The 23,145-nt window shown below is 40.3% G+C and overlaps 1 protein-coding gene and 1 long non-coding RNA gene across 2 annotated transcripts in view; one reads left to right on the forward strand and one right to left on the reverse strand.

The window, feature by feature from the left end:
- CNRIP1 (cannabinoid receptor interacting protein 1) overlaps window positions 1-1,490 on the forward strand; it is a 23,765-nt gene extending 22,275 nt beyond the window's left edge. Inside the window, exon 3 of the mRNA XM_004005824.6 lies at window positions 508-1,490. Coding sequence (XP_004005873.1) covers window positions 508-672 — 165 coding nt within the window. The 3' untranslated portion in view covers window positions 673-1,490. The remainder of the gene's footprint in view (window positions 1-507) is intronic.
- The window catches only part of LOC132659388 (uncharacterized), a 38,223-nt gene extending 15,787 nt beyond the window's left edge, over window positions 1-22,436 (reverse strand). Inside the window, exon 1 of the long non-coding RNA XR_009599808.1 lies at window positions 154-22,436. This is a non-coding gene — a long non-coding RNA (uncharacterized LOC132659388). The remainder of the gene's footprint in view (window positions 1-153) is intronic.
- Between the last annotated feature and the right edge of the window lie 709 nt (window positions 22,437-23,145).

Here is a 23,145-nt window from a genome sequence, read left to right on the forward strand (position 1 = left end):
TTTTCAGGAAAATCTTTCTTGTAACAAAGGAAGATCGGTTGTTAGAGGAAAAGGCCTAAGCTTTTATCACAGGAGCCCGGAATCATTATACTGGTTTCTAAAACGTGAGGGGCAGAGTGTAGGGAGGAGAGTTAATCATTGCAAACCTCTTACTTAGTGCAGGAATCCTTTATTCTTGCAGCAGTCCACACCGGTCAGGTCACAATGTTACCGTAAACCTCCAACAAGATGAATGTTCTTCTCTGTTCTGCAACATTTTACCTCTATATGAATAGAAAAATGTACTCTTAAAAGTCAGAACCTTGAAAATGGGCTCTCCTGTGTATTTCAGGTAACATTCTTACCTCAAAGCAAAAACAATAGAATGTGAAGGTTAAAGTAAAAGAAACAGCTCTAATATGGAGTCAGATCTGTTCTTCCCTGTTACACCTCTTCCACGAACACCAGCTCTTGTCTATTGCTGGTGGCAGAATGAGTTTTTGACGGGGTGTGTTTCTCTTCCCTCAGTTCACTGACATTGGGACCTTCGAGACGATGTGGCAGGTCAAGTTCTACAATTACCACAAGCGAGATCACTGCCAGTGGGGAAGCCCCTTCTCCGTCATTGAGTACGAATGCAAGCCCAATGAGACCCGCAGTCTCATGTGGGTGAATAAGGAGTCCTTCCTCTGAAGACAGCGCTTCTTGATGCTGCTGGACAGTCTCTTCAGAGACCCAGTTTTAGCTGACCCGGCACAAGCCTTCCCCGAGGCACACCACACCATTGCTGTGTCCTGTCGGGTGCCAAGGACCCATTAGCCCTGATTATTTTTGAAAGTGTAATTCCCCTCTGATTCAATATCCCTGACACAAAAGATTGTGATGTTCCCTGCCCAAGAGGCTCTCTTTCTGTATTCTGTATTGGTATCCCTGCCTCCAATTGTTCTTGGTCACCCTGGTGACCTCTTGGAGGAGCATCGTAGAATCTGCAGGCCCTGTCCCGCACTTAACTTCTCCACTGATGACTGTGCTGTTTTGTTTCCAAGTTGAGTGCTTCCCTCTTTTTTTGTTAAATGTTAAATAAAAAATAACAATGTGCGTGGGTTCCATCCCAAGTGTGCTATGGTAACATGTAGCTTGCAATGTTTCCCAACTCTCAAAGCAGGCTTTGTGAAAATGTGATGCAAACAGCAGTCAATGGGACTCAACTGTTGTGCTTTCTATAAACAGCTTGGCTTTTTCAGGGAAGGATAATGACAGAAGAGAATTTATAACTGAGTAAAATTCAAGTAATGTATTGTGCTGTGGCCTAGTGGAAGTGGGAAAGAGCCTTGTGTGGACCACTGTTAAGGTGACCGAAAGTGACAAGGTTACCTTTTTGGTAAGTGATTGTGGTGTCCAAACAGGCATACTGATGGCCTCCCTACATTCCCCTTCACTTGAACTTTGTAAAACTGTGTATGGAAATGTAATCAACTTTTGATATTTCTTAATAAAGATATTGAAAATCATCCTTGACTTACCTTCTTAGTTTGGGCAATATCTGTTCAGCAGGTAGACCTCTGCTTCAGGTCAGCTCTACTAAGACTGTTCCTGAGTCCAAATTGGTACTGGTAACTGTGTGGTGCTGCTGCTGCTACGTCGCTTCAGTCGTGTCCGACTCTGTGTGACCCCAGAGACGGCAGCCCACCAGGCTCCCCTGTCCCTGGGATTCTCCAGGCAAGAACACTGGAGTGGGTTGCCATTTCCTTCTCCAATGCATGAAAGTGAAAAGTGAAAGTGAAGGCCCTCAGTAGCGTCCGACCCTCAATGACCCCACGGACTGTAGCCTTCCAGGCTCCTCCGTCCATGGGATTTTCCAGGCGAGAGTACTGGAGTGGGGTGCCATTGCCTTCTCCGGGTAACTGCATGACAGGTCAATAAATCAAGAGACAATGTGTCGGGTCAAAGAAAAAAACTTTATTTGGAAAGCCAGCAACCCAAGAAGATGGTGGACTAGTGTCCCAAAGAACCATCTTACCTGAGTTGAATTCAGGCATCCTTCAGAATACTAAAAAGGGAGGAAACATGGCTGATTGTTGCAAAATTCTTAATTTTGATGTCAGAGTCGTTTTTCTTGCAGCTGTCTGCATAGGTCAGGTCATGATGTTCCTGGAAACCTCCGATGAGACAAATGTTATTCTCTATCTTCTGCAACCTTTTAATCTCTTTCTGATTAGAAAAGTAGTACACTTTTAAAGATCAGAGCCTTGAGAATGGGCTGTCCTGTGTATTTCAGACTATAGGCCACATTCTTTTACAAAAGGTACAGAGCCAGCATGACAAAGCACAGGCACCAGAACACAAAGATTAGAGCTAAAGGAACAGATCCAATATGGAATCAAGTTTATTTTTCTCTGTTACAAGATCTCCACCTATGTTGCAAGGCCAGGGGATATACCTGGAGTAGAATTAGCACACTTACCCGTAGATCAATTCTGACCATTACACAGGGAATACTCCACCTGGCTCCAACAAAGCAAATGCAGGCTTGAGTTCTTGGCGAACAATCAAAAAATGTCCCTCCCCCTCTCTCCATTCCTTCTTCCAGGGTGACCAGTCCTCCATCAGCCAGCCATGTAGCTGAGCTGTTTGAGGATGTGGCTCTGTAACTGTGCATGTCTATCAAGGTAGAGAGGCCTCCTTGCCTGCTCCCAGACATTGCAAGACATCTGGCACAAAGCCAGTACTCCATGTGGGTTGAGGATAAATCTCCAAAAAGCAAAGAACCATTCTCTTGAAAAGTGACTTAATGGAACTTCCCTGACTGTCCAGTGGTTAAGACTCTGTGCTTCTCATGCAGGAGGGCTTGGGTTTGATCCCTGGTCGAGGAACTAGGATCCCACATGCCATGCAGTGTGGCCAAAAATATTCTTAAATATATATAAATATATTTGCACATAGATGAGGGAGAAAAGAAAAGTAACTTACCACTTGGTAACAATATTGTAATGTTCACTTGGGAAGCACAAATCTTACTGGGTTGGAAAAAGTTAGTTGGGGGTTTGTTTCTTGCTGCCTGTGAACCTTCCATATAAGAATGAAAAGTGAAAGTGAAAGTCACTCAGTCGTGTCCAGCTCTATGCAGTCCATGGAATTCTCCAGGCCAGAATACTGGAGTGGGGAGCCTTTCCCTTCTTCAGGGGATCTTCCCAACCCAGTGACTGAACCCAGGTCTCTTACATTGCAGGCAGATTCTTTACCAGCTGAGCCACAAGGGAAGCCCAAGAATACTGGAGTGGGTAGCCTATGCCTTCTCCAGGGGATCTTCCCAACCCAGGGACTGAACCAGGGTCTCCTGCATTGCAGGTAGATTTTTTACCAACTGAGCTATCAGGGAAACCTGGGACTGTTGTAGAAATTAATTTGGAAGACTGGCCCCAGAACCTCTGCACCTGTATGTTACTTACCTGCAATGAGGCTGGACTGCCAGCAGGGCACAGCAATGCCTTGGGTTTGGGCTAATCATGAGTGGTATTAAAAGAGAAGAGTATGCGTCTCAATTCGCTTGTTTTTCAAAAATGGTAGTGTCTATTACAACTGCTGCTACGTGTTAGCATTAATCCATTCCTAATTACTGTATTTTAAAAGTTAACACTTGACTTCAAACATTGAGATATTTAAAGTAATAGATTTACTACAGGCAGAGGCTTAAGTTTTCTTCCAGAATATCCAGGGGAAATGCAGAGTTATTAGAAGGTGGAGTAAATGTGAAAACCACATATCTTAGCCTGTTGAAACATTTGCTGAGTCAGTATTCTCATTCGGGAAACAAGCTAGTGACTCATTCATCAGAGCCTTAGTATTTGTTTTGAGAGGTAGAAACAGTATCTCGACTTTGGTCATTTTCCATGTTTTTGTTTTTTTTTTTAAACTAGAGGCTTCCATTTTTGAGTTTGAAATGACTTAAGGTAGGGCTGGGGGAAATATGGCGCATATCACTGGACACACCCTCCCACCAAAGAGAAGATGAACTCCTACCCGGAAGCTGGATGGTCCGAGTCCTAGAGACATGCTGTGTGGGTTTCAGTGCTCACCATTATTCTGCTTGTGGCTAAAATAAGTTGGCTGGTGGAATTCTAACACACATTAAGATTCATGGTTTATACCTCTACTTTGTACCCCTTATTTTTTTAAAGTGTGTGTGTGTGTGTGTGTGTGTGTGTTTGTTTCCCTTGAGGCTAGGAGGTAAGGTTGAATCAAGGGAGGTGAGGAGGGGATGAAGATGAAGTAAACAGGAAATCTTAACAGCTAATCTGCCACGTTAAGTGATCTCTCCTGGCATCTCCTGTTATACTTATGATTGGACTCAAGCCCAGTCTCTCTGGCTACTTCTCGGCATAGCTCGCCTCCTACTCCTAAATTCAAGTGCTCAGCTATATCAAGCTGCTGAGTTGTAACTTTGCCCCTAGACCATCTGGAAGGGCTATTTTTATACAAGTTGTAGCCATGTCTCTCTACTTCTAAGCATCGGATGGCTACCCAGAAGCTTGAGGAACTAGGCCATCCTTCTAATTACTATGATGTCTGAAACACTTTGGAACAGGTGGAAGAGTAGAAATGTCTTGAATTTCTATTTTGTGACACCTCGCTTATTGAGAAGCCACTTATCCAGCCATCTAAACCATCCAGAATCCCAGTCGAGAATGGAAAACATGCCCAAAAGTGAAGATTTCCATCACAGATGTCACAAAGTCCAATCACTAAAGGCTTAGGTCTTCTCTCAAGACCTCATGACTCATATTTTAAAGACAGTTCTAACTTATAGGGTGACCTGGTCTCTGGCTCTTGGAAAATTGGGAGCAGAATAATTAGAGGAAAGATGGCAATTTGTAGGTGAATATGCTGAAAATAATTTTTTCACAGAGAGAGGACAAAGAGAAAAAATATTGACAGAAGGTAAGTCAAAAAGCATAACAGATAGGGACATAATTCTGAATTAAACAATAGTTTCTGTGCTACTGCTGCTGCTAAGTCACTTCAGTCGTGTCCGACTCTGTGTGACCCCATAAACGGCAGCCCACCAGGCTCCCCTGTCCCTGGGATTCTCCAGGCAAGAACACTGGAGTGGGCTGCCATTTCCTTCTCCAATGTATGCAAGTGAAAAGTGAAAGTGAAGTCGCTCAGTCATGTCTGACTCTTGGCAACCCCATGGACTGCAGCCTACCAGGCTCCTCCATCCATGGGATTTTCCAGGCAAGAGTAATGGAGTGGGGTGCCATTGCCTTCTGCATAGTTTCTGTGGATATCAATAAAAATTGATATACATAATCATAACTCTGATTTATTGAGGAAGGTGATCCATTATCTTCAGAAATGTTACATCATGACCCAGTGTTTTAAGAGTTCAGTCTGGAGCTAAGATGCCTCAATTCACAACCTGACTCAGCCTCTTATTAACTGTGTGATCTTAGGCAAGTCACTTATTATCTCTTTGCTTCCATATTCTCAGTTGGAAAATGGAGATAATAACAGTATTTACCTTAAAGAAAGAGTTGTTGTGAAGATTAAGTAAGTTAATGTATATAAAATTAACTGTGATGGACACATAACATTATTACTTGGTGTGTTTGGGCCCAGTCATGTTCAACTCTTTGCGACCCATGGACTGTAGCCTGCAAGACTCCTCTGTCCATGAGATGTTATTTTAAAAGACAGGGGAAAAAAATACATTTTCAACTAAAACCATTAAAATGCAAAGAGAAAAAAAAATAAAATGCAAAGAGAAAAACTGAAAGTGTTTAAAAAGATACTCCATGCATGGGTAATGGTCAAAGTTTGTGCTTTGATTTTACATGAAACATGAAGAAGGAGAAGGAGAGAAAGAAGAAGGAGAAGAAGAAAGAGAAGGGGAAGAGGAGCAAGAAGAAGAAGGAGAAGAGAGAGATGGGGGAAAGGAGGAGAGGAGGAAAAGGAGACGTAGAAGAAGGAAAAGGAGGAGAAGGCATGTAAAGACCATATTTTTAATTATTTAAAAACAAATAGTTTGAATCAGTATATTTTCAGATATATTAGGGAAAGACTTTCTCCACCAACAGGCTTCATAGAGTCTCTTTTACAAAGAGCCAGTTCTTAATAATATGTAAACATCAGGACAGAATCAGAAAACTTAAAACCAGGGAAAGGTCAAGATTGATGTCAAACGTTCTGTTTGTTATTTCTTTTAATCCTCCCAACAGCACTATGAGGTAGGCAGCACATGTCAAATCTCGGTTTTATAGGAAAAAAACAATGTCTCAGATGTTGAAAAATAATGCTCAAGTTTAAACAGATGATTTTATAAGAAACTATTTGTTCCTCAGTTTTCTCATTTGCAAAATGGTGACATTACTATCCACTTCTCGAAGTGTGTTAGGATTAAATAATTTGTCACATGCAAAACACCTTCCTCCTGATACATTATATTTAAAATGACTTCATCATGTCCCCACATTCCTGCCGTGTTTATTTTTTTTAACTGGTGGTTTTGCCTTCCTTTACTTGCAGTCTACTAGGTCAATGCCTTTCCCTCAAAAACTGATGAAATCTATATAGATGACTCTAAATTATTGTCAATAAATAGAAGTATTCCATTCCTAGGAACTCTGTATTTAGTTAGAAACCTATAGCTCTCTACAAACAGATTACTTGGAGAGAAACTTTACTCTTGGAAGTCATAGGAACTACTGTTAGAGCATAAGATAAGACTAATTCCATATTTTCTTAGCAAGTATGGTATTTATTTGGTATTAATATGAAATAAAAGTATGGTATTTTATTTACTGACAAGTGAAAAATAGGACAATATTTTTTGCCCCAGTCTTGTGCTAGAACAGTAATCCTGACAGGCACTCAAGCCTCTGGCCATGTGGACCTCTGATTCTCCTTCAGATAGTCAGAGCTGGTTCAGTTTCCTTGGCACCACACAGCCTGTACCCTCTGCTTGGAATTCCCTGCTCCATTTTCTACCTAGCAGATGCCTTTGAGTGCCAACTTAAATGTCATCTCAGCAATGAAGTCTTTCCTGACTCCTCTAAAATGTTGAGTCCAGAATTCTTCTGAAATCGTGTTTATTCAAATGTTTTCTTTGATGACCCCATTTTTTAAAACTGTCACCAGCTCCCATCTAACTCCTGCTTTTCTGAAGTTCCCTGGATGACTTCCATGTATTTGACTAACTCGGTGAAAATGAGCTGACTCAATAAAGAAGCAATGAGATTCTAGAAAGAGCTAGCTGGCTGGCTGACTGGCTGAAAAAAAAAAAAAAGGCAAGAAGTTTGGGATTTATTAGCCTTTAACAGATTAGTTCTGCTCCCTTTAAAGGAGACTGAAAGGAGGCAAGTGGATGAGAAAGGAAAAGCATCTGAGTTTTCTGTCCGACATTTCTTAAAGTGAATGTCTTTTCGTGTTAGTATCATTAATGATGACAGGATTAAGGTGCGTGGTTCTTGGAAAGAGTCTATTTATGTCAGGATCGTCATTTTGTGCTGCCCACCAAGTGTTTATAACTCTTTGCTATGTAGGCACATGACAGGATTGCACTCTCATGACGGGTGTAGGGCCATGTGAGAGGAGCTCGGGTCAATGAGTTGTGAGCAGAAATTACATGAATCACCTCCAGGCTGAAATAGCCAACTGTCTGCACAATACCCAGCAGAGCTCTCTTTCCTTCGCCATGGCAACTGGCCACTTTCAAGATGGTCCATCATCCTGCATCCTGATGTGAGAAGACACGGAGCAGAGCCCTAGCCAACCTTTATTGGATGTGGAGCATAAATGAGAAATAAACTGTTCTCCCTAAACTTTTATTGTGAAAAAGTTGAAACAGAAGATGGAAAGACCTGGACAGCAAAGACAGCAAAAATCCACATACCCATCACCTGGACTTTGTAATTAACATTTTGCTAGGATTACTTTATCACTTATCTATCCATTCTATCCATCCATCCATGCATCTTTCTATGCTGTATCAATCCTTCTTTTTGGAGGGGGAAGAATGAGAAACTATTGCAAAACCCTACTGAGATTAGGTGGTTGTTTATTATCACAACATAGTCCAGGCTTTCCTTGGCTACAACATCTGCAGAGCCCTGGCCAGCTACTCTCTCTTTCTATTGAAGATGCTGTGTTAGTGGCAACCTCACTCCTTGCTTGAAGAAGAATTTAAAATGTTAAAATTACTTGACAAGAATATTGTTTGAATGTTCAGAAAAATTGTATAGGAGCATTGTGAATTTCTCAAAGCTGAAATAGCTGGATTTTTTCCTTTGGCTTTATCAGTCACTTTCTCTTACCAAAAAACATATATATATCTATATATCTATCTATATATAGATACGCATATATATACATACATACAGAGAGAGAGAGAGATTCCATAATACCAAAATTTTTTTCTTAAGCTCAAAGCCTGGTTGGAATCTTGATTTCCTGACAGTTTATTCTTTATGCTTGTATTTTGTCATGGAGTAAGAGTGTATCGGTATATAAGTGTGCTGGATATCCCCCCAAATCTGGATGATTACACCTTGAAAGTGAATAAATATGATCACACTGACAGTTCATTTTCAGAAGTCTCATGACTCTAGCCTAATGATTTCAGAGTCACGTGAGTTATGCTCAGAAGAACAGGTATGATGGGTGTAACTTTAAATCATCAAGTTCCCATTACAAGAATGCTTTTCCTGAGCTAAGTAGCTCTTGCTCGTCTGAGTAGGAGGGAATAACTGAGCCAAGTTGCCTGGGAAGACAGCCTAAGAACCCACTTAGAATTTGAGGTCGTGAGAATTTGTCCTCATCCTATAGAAGTAATCTAACCTTGGATGAAGGGATGACAATTCCCTTCAAATATTGCACACAGGTTATCTTCTTTAGCTTTTCTATGGAGCTTATTAACCACTTCCTGGTTTGTTTGTTTTTTTAATGTGATTAAGGCCTTAAAATAAACATTGGATATTCAAAGGGAGTTTCTTGGGTGATGGAATTGTTCTGTATCTTGTTAGTGGTGACATTTGCATGAGTCTATAAAGGTGTTAAAACTCATAGAACTGTATGCAAGACACATGCACACACACATAAACAGATTAGTTTTACTAAAACATATTAGTTTTACTAAAACATATTAGTTTTACTAAAACACATTAGTTTTACTGTATGTTTACTTTTCAAAAACCTGAACACACTGATACAAAAAGACCCAGGAGATTAGAAATCAAGCTGTCACGGTCAAACTGTCTCTACAAAGCATCAGGGAATAAAATTCCAGAGGGGCAGTCCACTGAACAGACTTCCAATGGGTGACTACCAGGACAGTCCTCTCCTCTTTCCTTCATTTATATATATCCTTCTGGAAAACTGACAAGTAAAATGTTTCTCATAAACCATCAGAGAAGAGTTCAATGTTTTTCACAGATGAGCTACTGATCGTCTGTGTGTCTTCATCGAGGCTGGCATCCTGAGGCTAAAGATCCAGCAAGCCAAGGAGGCCATCCCTGAGAAGGCAGAATCTAGCAAATGTGGGTCAGAGAAGTACCTAAATCAGAAACTGGGTTAGTTCAACTGGGTTAGCTTCAGTGGATCTGAGGAAATCAGAGTCTGTAGAGCTGAGAAGAGGTTCACCGGAAGGAAAGTCACAGGAATGAGAAGTCAAGGTTAGTCTAGGCAGATCCACGTGGCCGAGGTTGAGGGAACGGACTCTGGGAGACCTGGAGCTCTGCCCACACTGAACATCTGCTGCTGGAAGACCCGCCTCCACATAGGAGCCTAACTCATGTCCACGTCTTGTCTCTGCAAGGGGTTTGCAGTCTTGGCTTTTTGCTTTGGCCAAGGTGGTCCTTGGCAGTTCCGCATCGTCTAGAACCTGGGAATCTTTTCAGAGCTCATTTATCTCAGGAGGGAAATTGCCTGAACAGACTTGAAGGCAGGGGTGGGAGCCACCTGCTGAAGACACTAGGGAGCATTTGGCAAGGTGGGTGGGGAAAGGAGATAGAACAGAGGGAGGGGGCTGGGAGTTCTCCCACTCTCTCCCTCCCGCCTGCATCTGGTGCCCCAGGAGTTGCTCTTGAGCAATACCTCTCCAATGAGTTGGCGTGAACTTGTACTTGTTCCTCCCTGAGGGAATAAGGGAAGACAGGCTGAAAGCCTCTAAAATGCTTGGAGAACATCCAAAGGGAAGCTTTTCACAAATGCAACATATTAATGAAAACAGCTTGGGTCTGGCTAAATAGTGACTCTTGGAACAAAACAAACAGATGGGAGTTGATGACAATTGTTCTGAAAGAGAAACAGTCCAGCCCTTGTGCATAGAGCCTGATGCTTCTTGAGAGCCTTCAGGGAATTCACTGCACTGTGGCTTTCTCCAGCTTATACTGATATCCCTTTATTCTCAGGAGTACCAACAACCACGGCATCAAGGGAACCCTATGGGCATAAGCACATTCTCCAATGTATGCCATCTCCAGGAACAAAGATTCTTTGCTTTTTCTTTTTTTCAGATTATTTACTTTGCATTCTAGGGGTTGGCCGCTCATAGGTCGTCGGAACGATTTCAGATGCTTGTTAAAATGTACATTCCTGAGCTCTACATTTTCACACCTGCCAAACTAGGTGGACTCTCTGGGAGGAGACCCAAAGTATCTGCATGCTGTTTACCAAGAAGGAGGGGGTTGGGGCAGGATGGAGTGGGAGATTGAGGTTAGCAGATGTAAGCTTTTGGTTATAGAATGGATAAACAACAAGGTCCTACCACATGGTACAGAGGACTATATTCAGTATCCTATGATAAACCATAATGGAAAAGAATATTTTAAAAAGAATGTGTATGTATATATATAAAAAAAATCAATGAATCACCTTGCTGTATAGCAAAGTGTACAGAAATTAAACAACATTGTAAGTCAACTATACTTCAGCTTTAAAAAAACACCTTTATGATCCTTATCTCAAAGTTTAGAAACCATTGCCCTAAGGTCTTTTGATGGTAGTCCTTCTCTTTAATGTGCAATTATTCTTTCAACAAACATTCACATGCCAGCTACTCTGTAGGACAGGAAATGAAAAGAGCACTACAATAGATGTTCGCGCTGCTCCTTGCCAGGTAATTACAATTAAATGTGGTAAATGCTGTGCTAGAAAGTGATATAAAACACACGAAAGGAGAGAGGAGGCGCCTGCGAGAGTTGGAAGGCAGCTTCTTAGATAGTATTTGAGCTGCATCTTGACCAGTGAGAAGAAGCCCTTCCGGAGGATGAGAGGAAGCACATTTGAGGCATAGAGAGGGTGTGGCAGGGTATGGGCAGCTGAAGGCATATGATCCACTCTTTAAGAAGGGGTTCTGGGCGGCTGGCACACAGGGGATAGTGGAGGAGGAAAGAGGCCTAGACCTGACCACGAGGAGCTTTGCATAGACGCTGAGCAGCTTTGGCTTTCCCCTAAAGAAACTGGGAGCTGGGGGAATATTTGAAGCATAATGTAACAGGATGGTATGTGTGGTATAGCGTGAGCTCCCTGTTTGGTGCAGGAAGAGTAGCAGAGAAGCATCCACAATGGGAGAGATGAGGAGGCCAAACTGAGACAATAGCATGTGGGAGCAGAGAGGTCTCTGAAGGAGGAGTTAAGGGTCTGTGAGAATACAGAGAGAGCTTAGACCACACAGTGGAGAGGCAGAGGGGCTGTAACTCTTCCTCTAAGGAAATGAGGTCCATATAGATTCGGCAGAAGAGATGTGAAAATGGCCAGTTAAGGTCTAGAACCTCTTCCGAGGGAAGGCAGTTTCAATGCCCACATAATTCTTTCAGCCAGCCTAACACTGGAACTTGTGAGCAAATTGTCATGTCTGGGCCCTTTGGTGACAGTCTGCTGTGCTATGGAATAAGTTTAAAGGTATCTGTTAAGTCAAAACAACAAGGTTCTACTGTATAGCACAGGAAACTACATTCAATATCCTGAGCTAACGCTAATGGATGTTTTCCTAAACATCCATTAGGAAAAGAATGTTTGAAAAGAATGTATGTACATACATGACTGAATCACTTTGCTGTACAGCAGAAATTGACACAGCATTGTAAATCAACTTACTCAATAAAAAGATATCTGGTAAGTGGTAAAATCACCCCATAATATTTAGTTTGATTTCATTTCTGTTTTTAAAAACTAAGGGCAGGTAGATGGATTGGGAGAGAGAGAGAAACAAGGAGAGAGAGAGAAACAAGGAGACAGAGAGAGAAACAAAGAGAAAGAGAGAGGTCAGAGTTGGAGCAAATACATAGTAAAGGAAAGTTACTACTGATAAGGATCAGCAGTGGAGTTGGGAGAGGGAGCAGAAGAACCCGCGACAATTTATTCTGAATTCTTACACATTTTCAACTTGTTTTTAACCATGAGGTCTGTGGACATAGGTTTTTGTCGCTTTTTTACAGCAATTTTTAGAAAGATGCTTACACATCTTCTTGGCCGCCACTAGGTGGTACTAGTGGCAGGACAGATTGGATGGCCTTGAAGCTTCTTGAGCTCATCCATGACACCCGTTTGTGGATCTAACTTATAATTTCAAAGAGTGAAACAAATTAAGGGACCAACTACTAGAGCTCAGGGTTACAAGCCCTTAGACTTCCTTTTGATTCCTTCTTTAGGTGTGAAAAGAGGATTTTCTATGTAATTGGTATCAAAATATTTTCAAATAAAAGAATGTTCTTTCTGTATCAATCCAAGTTGTACAGTTTTGTTCACATACATTCAGTTCCTTTCCAGATCACCACCTTGCAATGATACCCCCAAGTCAAATCTTAATCAGGTGCGTAAAAATAATCGAACTCTTCTCTGTGATGCAACTGCATCGCCTGAGGTTCCGTCGTTCCAGAACCAGGCCTCTCTTTCCATTCACTTAGCCTTAATTCTCGTGGACAGTCACATCTTCCATCACCTCAATTGATGTGGGCAGGAGATAGAAACGTTACACTTATCTTCTTTCTCCATCCCTCGATAATGCAGCATGTGGCATTTCACTGCTGGGAGATTTCCCTTTTTTCAGCAGGACTTCTCTCCTATCCTGAGTGGTCTGAACTAGCTAATGTGTTGTTCTTTGTTCTAAAGCAATGAAAAGTGAAAGTGTTAGTCACTCAATCATGTCTGAGTCCTTTCGACCCCCATCAGGCTCCTCTGTCCGTGGAATTCTCCAGGCAAGAATACTGGAGTGGGTAGACATTTCCTTTTCCAAGGCGTTTTCCTGACCCAGGGATGGAACTTGGATCTCCTGCATAGCATGCAGATTCTCTACCATCTGAGCTACCAGGGAAATATTTCATTCCAAAACCACCAATCCTGCTAGATGGCATAGTCTAGCAGAACACAATGAAAATAGTCATGTGCTCTCTTTGGGATACCAATGAGGCCAGCCTGGCACACAGAAGCAACTCAGTCCCAAAGGGTGCAATGCCAAGAGGTGTCTGCAGTGGCTCTGGCATGGCTAAGGCATGCCCACAGTTGCAATCCCCACAGGACCTGGCATGATTCCTCTTTACCTTACCCCTAACTTCACCTCATCCCTGGAGCAGAGGCACCGTGCTGAGTTGATCTCTGGATAAAACCCAAGAAGAAGGTCACCAAGGTTACAGAGTTGTACTTGACACTCCCTGTGTGGCTGTTTGAGCCACAGATAAATACCAGAAGGGAGAGTCAGGAACATTCCATGCAAAGGACACTGGATATTAAATGAATATTAGCCACCATCCAAATAATGGGCTTCCCAGATGGCACAGTGGTAAAGAATCCACCTACAGTGCGGGTTCTATCCCTGGGTTGGAAAGATCCCCTGAAGGAGAAAATGGCAACCCACTCCAGTATTCTTGCCTGGAAAATCCCATGGACAGAGGAGCCAAGAGGGCCACAGTCCATCAGGATGTAAAGAGTTGGACACAGCTGAGTACACACACATGCAAGGTTTTCTTCTACTTTTCTTGTGAACTCTTGCTGTTTACTGAACCTCATGCAAAGAAACGCAATGCCAAAGAATGTTCAAACTACCACACAATTGCATTCATCTCACACACTAGCAAAGTAAAGCTCAAAATACTCCAAGCCAGGTTTCAACAGTACGTGAACTGTGAACTTCCAGATATTCAAGCTGGATTTAGAAAAGGCAGAGGAACCAGAGATCAAATTGCCAATATCCATTGGATCATCGAAAAAGCAAGAGAGTTCCAGAACAACATCTATTTCTGCTTTATTGACTACATCACAGCCTTTGACTGGGTGGATTGCAACAAACTGTGGAAAATTCTTGAAGAGATGGAAATACCAGACCACCTGACCCACCTCCTGAGAAATCTGTATGTAGGTCAGGAAGCAACAGTTAGAACTGGACATGGAACAACAGACTGGTTCCAAATAGGAAAAGGAGTACATCAAGGCTGTAAATTGTCACCCTGCTTATTTAACTTATATGCAGAGTACATCATGTGAAATGCTGGGCCAGATGAAGCACAAGCTGAAATCACAATTGCTGGCAGAAATATTGATAACCTCAGATATGCAGATGACACCACCCTTATGGCAGAAAGTGAAGAAGAACTAAAGAGCCTCTTGATCAAAGTGAAAAACGAGAGTGAAAAATTTGGATTAAAACTCAACATTCAGAAAACTAAGATCATGGCATCTGGTCCCATCACTTCATGGCAAATAGATGGGGAAACAATGGAAACAGAGGGAGATTTTACTTTTCCCAGGCTCCAAAATCACTGCAGATGGTGATTGCAGCCATCAAATTAAAAGACGCTTGCTCCTTGGAAGGAAAGTTATGACCAACATAGACAACATATTAAAAAGTAGAGACATTACTTTGCCAACAAAGGTCTATCTAGTCAGAACTATGGTTTTTCCAGTAGTCATGTATGGATGTGAGAGTTGGACTATAAAGAAAGCTGAGCGCTGAAGAATTGATGCTTTTGAACTGCGGTGTTGGAGAAAACTCTTGAGAGTCTCTTGGACTGCAAGGAGATCCAACCAGTCAATCCTAAAGGAAATCAGTCCTGAATATTCATTGGAAGGACTGATGCTGAAGCTGAAACTCCAAAACTTGGCCATCTGATGTGAAGAACTGACTCATTTGGAAAAGACCCTGATGCTGGGAAAGATTGAAGACGGGAGGAAAAGGGGATGACAGAGGATGAATGAGATGGTTGGATGGCATCACCGACTCTATGGACATGAGTTTGAGTAGGCTCCGCGAGTTGGTGATGGATAGGGATGGACAGGGATACAGCCTGGTGTGCTGCAGTCCATGGGGTTGTGAAAAGTCGGACTCGACTGAGCAACTGAACTGAACAGAACTGATGCTAGGTATTTCATAAATCTCATCTCATTTGATTTCCTAACCATCCTGTAAGTTAGCATTATTGCTCCATTTTACAGATACAGAAGGTTTCAAGTGACAAGCTCGGGTATATCTATTTTGCAAGCTTGTCTTCTTAATCTTTATCCTGTTCTGAAGCTAGTGAAGGACTCTTGTTGTTTAGAGATCTGTTTACACCACATTTGACAGACTACTGAGAACCCTTAGTCTTCCTCCTCCCAACCCTGTAGTTCACTGTCCTCTCCAAGAGGGGAGGAAAGGTCAAGGCAGAAAGTGAATGTAAACATCCACATGCTTTGTAATGATATATACTTTTTATACTTTGCATACACTTTTTCATTACACACTTTTTAAAGATAAAGACTATGCTTTTAGTTACTTCTTGTCTTTCCTTGGAACCTCCCAATATGCTCCTGCGACAGTTTTATTTTTTAATACTGTGCTGCTTCAGGGACTGACTGGCCTCTTGTTCACATCTGGAGTCAAGAAAGTTAGGGATGGGATACAACCCAATGCTTGTGATTTTCTGTGGGTCAAGATTATTTTTACCCTGTTTCCTCTAACCATGAATCCTTGAAAATGAAGTGCCATTTGGTTTCCAAACTGAAATATTTCATCCAATTTTTTAAAGATGAGCCTAATTTTATTACTTTAACAGAAACTTATTGAATGTGACTGGTTGAAACAAGTAAACAAGAATAAAGCTACCATCACCACCACAGTCTCTTTAGGAACTTAGAGCTGGAGCTTGTTTTCATGATATAATTAGTCAGGGACGTCTGTGGCTTAATTTAAAAGCCTGGAGTATAATCACCTTTCTTTTTTTTTCTTTTTTTTTTTTTGAAAACAGTTTTCTTCTCTGCTACCCCTGGATGAACCTGGCTCTGCTTTTCCAAATTCAATGATGTCAGGTCATCAGGGAGCAAATTCGAGATGGTACAGCTCCCATCAGCTATTAGCTGGAGAGCGCTTTCCATCCCCAAGGTCTAAGCTCAGTTCTAAAGGGCATGTTTTCTTTTCAGCAAATGTGGTTATCCCTATTAACAGTAATGGGTGTTATATGTGAATGTGCGGAAGACTCTGTACCCCTAAATTTTTCCCAAACATGAATTTCATGAGGCCAAATTAAACACAGTTTGGCTCTTTGGCTCAGTCCTCCTCTGTGTTCAGATAAATGTTAATATTCAAATAAGACTCTCAGTGATGAAATGCCAACACATGTGGCTTCTGCATCTGTCCTCTAGAGGATGTGCCTTTAAAAATGGATTCCTTTCTTTGTCTAATTCTTGGCCTGGTAAACCACTGTAACCCTGCGAGGGAGGCGAAGCGAGGAAGTATTTCTAAACAGTCTTTTTCTGCCCCGACATCAACAACTCGTGCCAGCACCTATTCTGAAATGCTTGCACCCTAGGCTACCTCCATTGATTCAATCAATATCAGATACTCTGACGTCATGAAGTGAAAAATTGGCATTAAAAAAAATAAACTGAAATACAAACAACAAACTGTTCAAGAGGAGACAGCCAGTTCTGGAGGACTGGCTCCACTCACTTAAAAGTGTGCACCAATGTCAAATAAGCCTAAATAAGAGGCAGGCTTGTTTGTGTAGTAGTTAATAAGCCCCAGAGGGGAAAGAGACAGCTCAATGAAACAACCTTGCCTACTTTTTTTCTTAGGTTCTTTACTCTGTTTCACCTAACTCATGATTTAGAAAGGTCTCTAAAATGTGGTGGTTGTAAGAAGATCAATGGGCCAAGGCTCTTAAAATATATGTTAACAACTTTGATCTTGTGGCCTATAAAGCTATCTATGGAAGCAATGGCATTTCACATGTATTTAAACTCAGTAATTTCCGCATGAGAAGGCCTTTACTGACATTTGTAAACTCTTCGCCAGAAAAAGAGTGGGAAATAATAGGATTAATAGTGAGAATAAGACTTCTATTTCTTCTGAAATTATTTTTAAGGATGTAAACAGCTCACCCCCTTCTTTGCTGGTGTTAACCTACAAAACACAAAAAGTCAACTTGTAGTTATTTTTTCATGACTCTTGGCCTCAATTCCTGGATCAGGAGATAATACAAAGCCGTTCAACTGGTTTTGCCTTGTTTGAGAAACTAAAATTAAAATCTCAGGAGTTATTTATTTTAACCCACAAATAGGAAAGAAAGTGGTCTGTCAGAAAAAGTCATAAAGACAATTTTCCAAATGTGTGTACCTTTTTAACTTTGTACCAATCTAAAAAAAATTGTGTTTTTTTTAGAAAATATTTTTATTGTGTTTTTTTTTTTAAAGTGGATCTCTCTAGTTGCAACTGGACCCTTTAGGTTTTAATTCTCATCTTTCAGCTACTGGCATGTCATAATCTAGTCTAGGGAATGACTGCCTAAATTACTACATCCATAAATATTCTAGTGGAAAACATTTGCAAGACTTATTTTCAGACGTACACTGAAGTACCTTGACATTGAATCCCAGCTCATAATACGAAATTCAATTCTATTTTTCTATATAGTCAACAATTTCTAGGTGTTATTTTAAACATAGCAACTCCAAAAGTATGACAGAAAAGAGTTAAATGGGTGCTACATAAACCAATCTTGCAGTTAATTATGGGAAAAAAGATACCTAGTGATGGTGACTTCCATTTTTCAATACCAACCAATACTGATGACCAAGCAACCTCTGGTATTTACTCTTGGCTAAGATAAGTGATATTTTTTAAAACAAAATTTGGACAAATGTATGTTTTTCTGACTCATGACACATTCAATCTCTTTCTGTTTTTTTAAAAGTCATAAATCAGACTCTAGTTTTCAGAGCTGTAGCTTTTGAAGAAGAAATAGAATGAGGTGTTTATCAATCAAAGCTAACTGAGTCGAAGCCATAATGGCTAATTTTGGATACTTCCTAGGACTCTTCTAATCACAAATTGCTTGGTTAAACCACTAAATGTGCTTTGTTAACTGAAAGTCTGAATAAGCAGTTGTGTATATATTGTGTTATCAATTATAAAACCTTCTATTCTAGTCGAGCTTCCCTGGTGGCTCAGAGGACAAAGAATTTGCCTGCAATGCAGGAGACCCAGGTTCGATCCCTGGATTGGGAAGATCTCCTGGAGTAACCCACTCCAGTATTCTTGCCTAGAGAATCCCATGGACAAAGGAGCCCGGCAGGTTACAGTCTATAGGGTCGCAGAAGAGTCAGACATGACTGAGTGAGTTGACTTCACTTTTATACTAGTCACTGGTTGATCACTGAGAGGGCTATCTGTATTTCAGTCAATAAATCTTTACTGAGTTCCCTATAAACACTCACAGAAGAAGAGATTATAAAATAATCTGCAAACTACCTTACAAATTACAATGTTGAGACAAAATAAAAGTAAAAACACAATAGACATGTAATTCCCTTATCTGCTTAAGGAGAAAAATCTTTTATCTTCCTTGTTCCTTTTGATCTTTATTTTTTAAATTAAATTCCATTTTAAAACGGTCTGTAGGAATAATTTGAAATTTACTAAGTAAATTTAGATCTCAGACTTGGAAGTGTTAGTACGACCAACACATGATTTGTGATTGTAGGTCCTAGAAACAGCTAACATCTTTGCGAGTTTCAGAAGGACACCCAAACTACTCTCCCTCAATTCTATCAACCTAAATAGAAGCAGAAATGTTTGTATATATGACGAATGAATCTTTTCTTAAGTTGTAGACACATAAGGCTCTGATTCCAACTTTCTGGGTTCCCTTTTCTGGCTGGGTAACTTTCCACATATCCCCTGGGTAAGTTGCTTGGTCTCATGGAATCTTAGTCTCCCTGCCTGTTAAAGGGGGAGGAAGGGTGATAATGCTTTTACCACAGGGTGTTGGTAAAAATTAATTACTATTTATAATATACTCCATTAACGTCCTCAGGTAATTCATAACACAGAATTTATATGGCACTTGATCACTGCTTAAAGTTTTTAAAACTGTCCTTGGTTTTTCAACTCAAGCAAAAAATAAAACAAATCTTTATACTTCAAACAGTAGGATTAAGCGTAGGAACATTTGGCTTCCCTAGGAACAATTATTTTTCTGAGGTGAAAAATATTAGCATGCTACAAAAGCTTATTTCCTCAGCTTCAGACTATGAATAGAGTAGCTTTCATTTGTAGTTGATAAAAGCCAAAGGAAGAAAGTTTGTGTTTTTTTTTTTATAAAACCCACTTTAATAGCTGCCATCTTCGGGGATGTTTTCAACTCCTCACTGTTGAAAGGGAATTGGTTCATCTATTTTACAGTGATTTAATTTTAGCACTTAAAGGAAACCCAAGGGGTTATTTCCTGGTTGCTGTCTCCTGCCTGCAATAATGCTATTGAAAACCTACCCTGCACCTGCCTGGGGCTTCCCTATAGCTCAGATGGTGAAGAATCCACCTGCAATGCAGGAGACCCCAGTTCGATCCCTGGGTGGGGAAGATCCTCTGGAGAGAAAAATGGGAACCCACTCCAGTATTCTTCTCTGGAGAATTCTATGGACAGAGGAGACTGGCAGGGTACAGTCCATGGGGTCCCAAAGCATTGGACACAACTGAGAGACTAACGCTACCCCTGCAAAGCCACATTCTCATATTACAGATGAGGAAACTGAGGCTTGGTGGACTTAAATAACAAAGCAGAGACTGAAACTCATATCCCTGGACAGTCCATGCTCTTTCCACAACCCCAAACAGCTGCCTCCATGAGGTTAAGCCTAAAGCTCCGCCCCCCCCCAACCCATTCTGCACTACGTGCCTTTCCTCTCTTTTTCTCACCTCTCTCCAAACTTAAAAATTGAACTAAGGTATTCTAACAGAACTTCAATCCCATTCCTAGAGGCCTCAAGAGCATCCTCAAATCATTCGGTAAAAGTCATTTTGAAAGATAGATAGTCTAAAATCACTTTTAAAAGACATTTTTATAAAGTTTTATGGAAGGGGGAAAAGTTACCTTTATCCCTTCATGAGAATTTACTTAGTTCACTCAGTAATTTTCTTATGCCAAATCAAAATGCGTGTTATATTGTCAAAGCCTTTAAACTTTCTACTGAAGCATAATGTACACTTAGAAGTGAAGTACATTTAATTTCTGAAATGTTTAAAATCCATCACATCTTCACCTTGTGAAGACAAGATGCCATTTCACATCTCAGAGAAATGTACATAAGTAACAATGAACTCTAATAATGTATAAATTAGCTCATATTCCTAAGAGTACTTTGAAAGGTTAAGCTCATTATTTAAATTAAGGCATTGCTGGTAAAGGATTATAATTATGATGATCATTTAAATGATAATATATTTTCTGATGCCTTTAGACAGCAGGTAAGACAAGATAAAGATAATAAAAAAAATTATAGATACCCTACATACTATCACTATCTTTAATGACTAACAATAAATACAGTGTATGAATATGTATGAAATCTACCTCCACAAAAATTGCCGATTATTGGAATGATAGGGCCGTAAAGTCCAGAAGTACCTAAGAATTTGAATAGCAATTGAACGAAGTCAATTTGAAGTAGATATTTATCTTTAATTTTCATTTTGATTCATATTCCTATTTAACATTCACTGATAATTAAATGGATGGAGATCCCTTATCAAACTCACATCAATCACTGTTCTAAGCTGGTAAATATCAAATACCTGATTATGGAGGCTCAATGATGCTCCTGGGCTGGGAACATATATTCATTGAAATATTACCAATAAACAGAGGTCTTTTATAGTAGCTGATTGCACTCCTCTTATCTCTAGACAGTGAATCAACTCAGCCCTACCTTTAACTTAAATAGGAGGACATAGACACCAGATATCCTGCTCTATGCCAAACTCAAATTAAACAAAAACAAAATAGCCATTCCCCCTACACCTTGAAAGATTGGCTTGGACTTAATCCCATTCTCAGTGTCTGTTGTGCAGGTACAATAGCTGAGCAGCCCTCTGGGTACCAGTCTCAGTTGTACAGGTCCCTTCTGGTCTTGGGGCTCTGGCACCATTAGTAGAGAAACCCCCAGGAGATCCCCTGAAGGCCTGAATTCAGCTTTGGTCTGCCTGATGAAAAAACATAATTCTTCTCTAACAATTCCCCTAAGATTTTCCCCAGGGAGTAACATATGACACTAAATCGACTCAGTTTGAAGGACAAGTTAGCTAGATGAGAAAGAAAACAACGTTCCATAAATTTAGTGACTGAAACCTCAGAGTTTAACCTGCTTTCAGAAGTTGATTAATTATACTCACAGCACTAAATTCTGGCTACAGTATTTCAAGGAAAAAAATCATATTTTTAAAAAGTTTTGAATGTAAATGCAGATATTTAAAGGAAAATAATTTTTTTATTTAAGAGCTTTGTTGAGAGTAGCTTTTTTATGAAATGAATAGTCCACTATAATGACATTTAAATCATTTGATTTTCTAACTTCTCTTTAGAGTTGAAATTTTTACAGTTTCAGTTTTCCCCCAAATTTATTGAGATAGAAATAAATTTAAAGGTCTTCATTTTATAGACATTATATGGTCTCAGAACTTCTAAAATAAAACAAATAACCAATTTAAAAAAGAAGTTGTAGGGTGAGGGGTAGAGAGAAATTAGAATTGATCCATTGGTCTCATAATACACTCTCCTGCTAAATCAGACAGGAATTCTAGGTCAGCAGATAAAAAGCTATTCCAATTTCCCTCATAAATGCTTGCTGTCACTTTAACAAATCCCATGGTGAGAAAGTGCTTTCAAGTATCCAAAATCAATGATAAAGAACAAGGGGTCATTATCTACATAGAAACACTGTACTTTTGGTACAATTAACTCAAAAAATAAAATTCACAAAGCAACTAAAAACAGGTAAATAGAAAGTCTGTATGGATCCATTTTAGACATGAAGTCTCTTGACTAATTCAAAAAGTACTGGTCTTCTCTGTCCTTCCAACATTTACTCGATCTCTTTGACTTACCTAGTTACATAACTGATTCTGTGACTTGTAAACAAACAGCCGCATTGCTTGACAATTCTGGATCTGTGGGTTTGTACTGCTGTTTCCCTGTGGAGGTTGAGAGCTGCATAATGATTTATTCTTCCCCGCCCCTGCCTTCTTTTCCTATTTTGCCCCCCCTCCCTTTTTTTTGTCAAAGTAGGTTAAAAAAAAAATCTATGTGAACTGAGTGTGAGAACAAACTCTGGTGCTATAAGATTGAGACCACCAATTTAAATACCCTAGGCACAAGAAATGCAAAATGTGAGGGTCTCATACTCAGATGAGCTTCCCAGAAGGAGACTACTAATAGTCTTTTTCAGCATCTCCTGGACTCCAAACCATGTGCATTTGTAGAAGGCAGCTTTGATTCCCCTTGTTTCCCACGCATGAAGCTCTCAGAGCTTCAAAGAGAGCTCTGCATGCGAGAGATACATGGGGGTGTAGTTCAGGAGGAGAATGTGGGTGAGTTACCATTCGAGTCTGTTCTTTAATTCCTGTGCTATGTTCCAGTGGTGTGCCCCAGTTATAACATTGCCTGCCAGCAAAGTAGAAACTTTCTATTTTGGTAATTAGACTTAATCAATTACCTGGAATTAAAACACACCTAATTCCATCATAAAGAAGTGAAATTTTAGATTGGTTCTTAGGATGTAGATTCAGTTTATTTTTGATAGTGTAGATTAAGCACAGTTTATACTACGGTATGCATGCCAGGCACACACTGGTACTTTGTGTCACTGATGGAATCTTCAGGAATCATTTTCATTGCATAATAATTTAATGCAGATAAAATAAATACA

The sequence above is a fragment of the Ovis aries genome, chromosome 3, assembly GCF_016772045.2.
Source record: "Ovis aries strain OAR_USU_Benz2616 breed Rambouillet chromosome 3, ARS-UI_Ramb_v3.0, whole genome shotgun sequence".
NCBI classification, from domain to species: Eukaryota; Metazoa; Chordata; class Mammalia; order Artiodactyla; family Bovidae; genus Ovis; species Ovis aries.